The sequence below is a fragment of the Sprattus sprattus genome (assembly GCF_963457725.1).
Source record: "Sprattus sprattus genome assembly, chromosome: 21".
NCBI classification, from domain to species: domain Eukaryota; kingdom Metazoa; phylum Chordata; class Actinopteri; order Clupeiformes; family Clupeidae; genus Sprattus; species Sprattus sprattus.
Window position 1 is genome coordinate 10,107,215 of NC_137919.1, and position 7,500 is coordinate 10,114,714.

At 46.1% G+C, this 7,500-nt stretch overlaps 1 protein-coding gene across 1 annotated transcript in view; it reads left to right on the top strand.

The window, feature by feature from the left end:
* nrxn2b (neurexin 2b) overlaps nucleotides 1-7,500 on the top strand; it is a gene marked incomplete at its 3' end in the record, with an annotated part of 685,387 nt that overhangs the window by 256,008 nt on the left and 421,879 nt on the right. Inside the window, exon 5 of the mRNA XM_080859771.1 lies at nucleotides 7,216-7,500. This exon is cut by the window's right edge and continues 17 nt beyond it. Within this exon, the coding sequence (XP_080715897.1) occupies nucleotides 7,216-7,500 (285 nt within the window). The remainder of the gene's footprint in view (nucleotides 1-7,215) is intronic.

Below are 7,500 nucleotides of genomic sequence, written 5' to 3' on the forward strand. Positions count from 1 at the left end.
GTGTGTGTGTGTGTGTGTGTGTGTGTGTGTGTGTGTGTGTGTGCTTGAAGCTTTTGTGCACTATCTGGTTCGAGCAAATCAGAGGGAAATGAGCACATTGCTGTTAACAATCTTTTATAGTTTCTTTTTTTCTTTTTTTTCATTCAAAACCTAATTGGAAATTGCTGCTTCGCTCCATTTGCCTCATCTTCTGTTCATACTGCTTCGGCAGCAGTGTGTGTGTTAGTGTGTGTGTTAGTGTGTGTGTGTGTGTGTGTGTGTGTGTGTGTGTGTGTGTGTGTGTGTGGGTCGGTGTGCTGTCTCATCATCTCAACATGATATTAGACTAAATTCCAATCTCAGAGAGAGATATAGAGAGAAGGAAAAATGATAAATATGTTTTTTTGTTTTCCGAAGTTCATTTCTGAGGTACTGTATCCTCAGAGAATAGCGTTTCTGATCTCGGTGCCTGTCTCTCTATGTGTATGTGTATGTGTGTGTGTGTGTGTGTGTGTGTGTGTGTCTCTCTGTGTGTGTGTGTGTGTGTGTGTGTGTTTGATGTCTTTAGAATGTATTTGCAATTCCCGTCCACATGCAATTCCGCTAACTTGCAGCACGTAATAAATTCCCCGCCCAAATGTAACTCAATGAGGCGAGCTATTCTCCCAGACTTAATATTTGCATCCCGAAGCCTCTGGGCTCCTCACAGGCCTGCTTCATGCTCCGTGTGGAGGATAGAGGACAGAGAGGCCCAGCACATCAATAAATAAACACTCGCTACATAAATGACATCACAAATGCTGGGAGGAAGTAATTGGAGCTCCAATGTGTCAGTATCTGCATCCGCGCGTCTAATATGGCATGCAATCTACCCCCTTCGTTTCTCTTTCTTCTTCTCTGTATCTCTCTCTCTCTCTCTCTGTCTCTCTGTGTCTCTCTGTCTCTCTCTCTCGCTCTGTCTCTCCCCGGGGAAATGTCTGGAAGAATTGCTGTGATTTGTAGTGATATTACTCTGGGATAAACGGCTTTATTTATAATCTGCTCCTTCCCCTGATCCCCCCAGATCCCTCTGCAGATCTCATTAGAGGCGCATGCACGTGTGTGTGTGTGTGTGTGTGTGTGTGTGTGTGTGTGTGTGTGTGTGTGTGTGTGTGAGTGTGTGTGTGTGTGTGTGTGTTTGTGTGTGTGTGTGTGTGTGTGTGTGTGTGTGTGTGTGTGTGTGGGGGGGTTCCTTTCTTTCTGGCTGCTCTTTGCTACTCTAGTCCACCTCAGGCCCATATTGACGCCATGAATCATCTGGCTCAAGGCAACGGCCAGCAACAACACACGCACACACACACACAAACACTCACTGACACACACACACACACACACACACAGAGAGAGAGAGAGAGAGAGAGAGAGAGAGAGAGAGAGAGAGAGAGAGAGAGAGAGAGAGACACACACACACACACAACACACATACCCACACACACTCTACTGCAAACAGCAAAACATACACCCAATGAAAACAACAAACATGTTTACAACCACACAAACTCTAATGTTGCCAAACAGTCAACTCAACAAACACAAAACATACACGTTTTGTCATTCAGATGGGCACTGTGTGTTCAGGGTCTGGCCTATAGCAGAGATGGACACTATGTGATCAGGGTCTAGTAGAGATGGACACTATGGGCCCTATCTTGCCGATCAGAAACGCAAGTAGGACGGCGCCAAGCGCAAGTAGCTGTGTGGGCGGCTCTATGGCGCAGTTGCTAATTTAACGGCGGAAAAAACACACTTGCGTCCAGCGCAAGTGTCAAAAGGGTTGGTCCAAAGGAGGTTACTCAGCCATAGGTGTGGTTTGGGCGTAATATGCAATAAACCAATCCGAGCGTCATTTCACATTCCCTTTAAGAGCGAGAAGCGCATAGTCCATAGCGGCTTGTTATTTTGATGGCAGAATTACCTGGTGGAAGACCGGAGAAGTTCACAGCCGAGGAGACCGACGTGAGATTTACACCAATTTTTTGGCAAGCCATATATAATTACAAGGAAAATAAAGTATTTACCACTTGAGGAAATCATTGTGATATCCATATCCAAGATATTTTAAAAATAAGCATACATGTAGCCTACACATTGACTCAAATGATTCAGGTTAATTGAAGCTGCGTGACATTTGATTTATTGTATGGCTTTGTAAAAAGCCGGGAGATAGATATGGGGATGCGAGAAACCCTCCAAAAGTAAGCAAAGTCAAGCAAGCATGTCAAGATATTGCCGTAATTGTTTCACCCGAAAACGTTGCCGAAAACGCTATAATGACGTCCAGAGACGTGGGACATCCAAGCTGTAAGGTAACACACGTTCTCGTGCCTTCACGGGAGGTGGATCTGCCTCGACCCAGGATCTGACGGCAGCAGAGGACATCGCCACGTTTACCCTCACGCCTGAGAGCGTGCAGAGATTTGGGGGCATGGAAATCGGCACCCAAGCCAGTGCACCAGCTGACCAAACCCAAGGTACATAAATAAAGTCCAGATGAGTTTACAAGATTGTTTGATGAGTTTACAAGATTTATAATAATACTGGCATTAAATAAATGCAACAAAGCCATACAATAAATCAAATGTCACGCAGCTTCAATTAACCTGAAAAATTTGGGTCAATTGTGTACGCTAGATGTATGCCTAGTTTTTAAATGTCTTGGATACGGATATCACAATGATTTCCTCATGTGGTAAATAGTTTATTTTCCTTGTAATTATATATGGCTTGCCAAACAATTGGTGTAAATCTCTCGTGAAGACGACAGAAGTAAAGTGTAGCCTACAGGTCCTATACTGTGCGGGCAAGCACATGCGCCCTTAAAATAGCGTTCTGAATACGCGTTACAGACTTTAGACATTGCGCCTCACATTAGAACAGCTTTTTTTTGGTCAATGGCGCACGGCGCACGGCGTTGTTTTGAAACTGCAAAATACCACTTGCGCCAGAGAAACGCCTTCTCTGTTCCGCCCCCACCCATGTCGACGCAAGTTCATTTCGAAGCGCGCCTCTGGAGGGAAAATCGCGCTGTGCGCCGGGTGCAAGATAGGAATGATACATGCGTCGGTGACAATGACAATTGCGCTGGGTGCAAGATAGGGCCCTATGTGTTCAGGGTCTAGTAGAGATGGTCTGGCCTATAGCAGAGATGGGCACTATGTGTTCAGGGTCTAGTAGAGATGGTCTGGGCTATAGCAGAGATGGACACTATGTGTTCAGGATCCCCTCTATAGCAGAGATGGACACTATGGGCTGAGTGTGTTTTTTCCGCCGTTAAAATAGCAACTGCGCCATAGAGCCGCCCACACAGCTACTTGCGCTTGGCGCCGTCCTACTTGCGTTTCTGATCGGCAAGATAGGGCCCTATGTGTTCAGGGTCTAGTAGAGATGGTCTGGGCTATAGCAAAGATGGACACTATGTGTTCAGGGTCTAGTAGAGATGGTCTGGGCTATAGCAAAGATGGACACTATGTGTTCAGGGTCTAGTAGAGATGGTCTGGGCTATAGCAAAGATGGACACTATGTGTTCAGGGTCTAGTAGAGATGGTCTGGGCTATAGCAAAGATGGACACTATGTGTTCAGGGTCTAGTAGAGATGGTCTGGGCTATAGCAGAGATGGACACTGTGGGCCCTATCTTGCACCCAGCGCAATTGACATTGTCACCGACGCATGTATAATTCCTATCTTGCACCCGGCGCACAGCGCGATTTTCCCTCCAGAGGCGCGCTTCGAAATGAACTTGCGTCGACATGGGCGGGGGCGGAACAGAGAAGGCGTTTCTCTGGCGCAAGTGGTATTTTGCAGTTTCAAAACAACGCCGTGCGCCGTGCGCCATTGACCAAAAAAAAGCTGGTCTAATGTGAGGCGCAATGTCTAAAGTCTGTAACGCGTATTCAGAACGCTATTTTAAGGGCGCATGTGCTTGCCCGCACAGTATAGGACCTATAGGCTACACTTTACTCCTGTCGTCTTCACGAGAGATTTACACCAATTGTTTGGCAAGCCATATATAATTACAAGGAAAATAAAGTATTTAACACATGAGGAAATCATTGTGATATCCGTATCCAAGACATTTTAAAACTAGGCATACATCTAGCGTACACAATTGACCCAAATGATTCAGGTCAATTGAAGCTGCGTGACATTTGAGTTATTGTATGGCTTTGTTGCATTTATTTAATGCCAGTATTATTATAAATCTTGTAAACTCATCTTTGTGTATGTGGACTTTATTTATGTACCTTGGGTTTGGTCAGCTGGTGCACTGGCTTGGGTGCCGATTTCCATGCCCCCAAATCCCTGCAGGCTCTCAGGCGTGAGGGTAGACGTGGCGATGTCCTCTGCTGCCGTCAGATCCTGGGTCGAGGCAGATCCACCTCCCGTGAAGGCACGAGAACGTGTGTTACCTTCCAGCTTGGATGTCCCACGTCTCCGGACGTCATTATAGCGTTTTCGGCAACGTTTTCGGGTGCCCCGTTGCAGAAACAATCACGGCAATATCTTGACATGCTCGCTTGACTTTGCTTACTTTTGGAGGGTTTCTCGCATCCCCATATATATCTTTCTCCCGGCTTTTTACAAAGCCATACAATAAATCAAATGTCACGCAGCTTCAATTAACCTGAATCATTTGGGTCACTGTGTAGGCTACGCTAGATGTATGCCTATCTTGGATATGGATATCACAATGATTTCCTCAAGTGGTAAATACTTTATTTTCCTTGTAATTAAATATGGCTTGCCAAAAAATTGGTGTAAATCTCACGTCGGTCTCCTCGGCTGTGAACTTTTCCGGTCTTCCACCAGGTAATTCCGCCATCAAAATAACAAGCCGCTATGGACAATGCGCTCCTCGCTCTTAAAGGGAATGTGAGATGACGCTCGGATTGGTTTATTGCATATTACGCCCAAACCACACCTATGGCTGAGTAACCTCCTTTGGACCAACCCTTTTGACACTTGCGCTGGACGCAAGTGTGTTTTTTCCGCCGTTAAAATAGCAACTGCGCCATAGAGCCGCCCACACAGCTACTTGCGCTTGGCGCCGTCCTACTTGCGTTTCTGATCGGCAAGATAGGGCCCTATGTGTTCCGGTTCCCTGCTATAGCAGAGATGGACACTATGTGTTCAGGGTCTATTAGAGATTGACACTAGGGGCCCTATCTTGCACCCAGCGCAAGTGACATTGTCACCGACGCAAGTATCATTCCTATCTTGCACCCGGCGCACAGCGCGATTTTCCCTCCAGAGGTCCGCTTCGAAATGAACTTGCGTCGACATGGGCGGGGGCGGAACAGAGAAGGCGTTTCTCTGGCGCAAGTGGTATTTTGCAGTTTTCAAAACAACGCCGTGCGCCGTGCGCCATTGACCAAAAAAAAGCTGGTCTAATGTGAGGCGCAATGTCTAAAGTCTGTAACGCGTATTCAGAACGCTATTTTAAGGGCGCATGTGCTTGCCCGCACAGTATAGGACCTGTAGGCTACACTTTACTTCTGTCGTCTTCACGAGAGATTTACACCAATTGTTTGGCAAGCCATATATAATTACAAGGAAAATAAAGTATTTACCACATGAGGAAATCATTGTGATATCCGTATCCAAGACATTTAAAAACTAGGCATACATCTAGCGTACACAATTGACCCAAATGATTCAGGTTAATTGAAGCTGCGTGACATTTGATTTATTGTATGGCTTTGTTGCATTTATTTAATGCCAGTATTATTATAAATCTTGTAAACTCATCTCTGTGTATGTGGACTTTATTTATGTACCTTGGGTTTGGTCAGCTGGTGCAGTGGCTTGGGTGCCGATTTCCATGCCCCCAAATCCCTGCACGCTCTCAGGCGTGAGGGTAGACGTGGCGATGTCCTCTGCTGCCGTCAGATCCTGGGTCGAGGCAGATCCACCTCCCGTGAAGGCACGAGAACGTGTGTTACCTTCCAGCTTGGATGTCCCACGTCTCCGGACGTCATTATAGCGTATAGCAACGTTTTCGGGTGCCCCGTTGCAGAAACAATCACGGCAATATCTTGACATGCTTGCTTGACTTTGCTTACTTTTGGAGGGTTTCTCGCATCCCCATATATATCTATCTCCCGGCTTTTTACAAAGCCATACAATAAATCAAATGTCACGCAGCTTCAATTAACCTGAATCATTTGGGTCAATGTGTAGGCTACATGTATGCTTATTTTTAAAATATCTTGGATATGGATTTCACACTGATTTCCTCAAGTGGTAAATACTTTATTTTCCTTGTAATTATATATGGCTTGCCAAAAAATTGGTGTAAATCTCACGTCGGTCTCCTCGGCTGTGAACTTCTCCGGTCTTCCACCAGGTAATTCCGCCATCAAAATAACAAGCCGCTATGGACTATGCGCTTCTCGCTCTTAAAGGGAATGTGAAATGACGCTCCGATTGGTTTATTGCATATTACGCCCAAACCACACCTCTGGCTGAGTAACCTCCTTTGGACCAACCCTTTTGACACTTGCGCTGGACGCAAGTGTGTTTTTTCCGCCGTTAAAATAGCAACTGCGCCATAGAGCCGCCCACACAGCTACTTGCGCTTGGCGCCGTCCTACTTGCGTTTCTGATCGGCAAGATAGGGCCCTATGTGTTTAGGATCCCCGCTATAGCAGAGACGGTGCTCTGTTATTGGAACATGCTGGGACCCAGTATGCCTAGAATGTTCTTTAGTCCAGTGCTGATTAGAAATAGAAAGATTTGAGTGGATTCAGCTTATGGGGTAAACCAGTGTACTCTGTCACCTTTATCACATCAACTGCAGTCTGTCCCAGGGGCTCCTGCCACCTCTCTATCCCTTTCTCTATCTATCTATCTATCTATCTATCTATCTATCTATCTATCTATCTATCTATCTATCTATCTATCTATCTATCTATCTATCTATCTATCTCTCTATCCCTTTATCAATCTACCTATCTATCTATCTATCTATCTCAAAATCAAAATATTGCTGTCAAGAAACACATTTCTGCATTTCTAATGAATTTGTCTGATATAACAATACATACCGTGTATAAAGTTTGCAAATGCAACACTAAATTATGCACAAACTAGAGGATGCAGCAACACTGAATATATTCTCCCTAGTTTTAAAAAACGGAGTGTAAAACCCTTCATCAACCCTTCAATCTCTCTCTCCCTCCTTCTCCCCTTCTTCCAGGGAGGGAAGAATCGGTGGCCACCTTCAAGGGGAACGAGTTCTTCTGCTACGACCTGTCGCTGACGCCCATCCAGAGCAGCACGGACGAGATCACGCTCTCCTTTCGCACGCTGCAGCGCAACGGCCTGATGCTGCACACGGGCAAGTCGGCCGACTACGTCAACCTGTCCCTGAAGAGCGGCGCCGTCTGGCTGGTCATCAACCTGGGCTCCGGCGCCTTCGAGGCGCTGGTGGAGCCGGTCAACGGCAAGTTCAACGACAACGCCTGGCATGACGTCCGGGTCA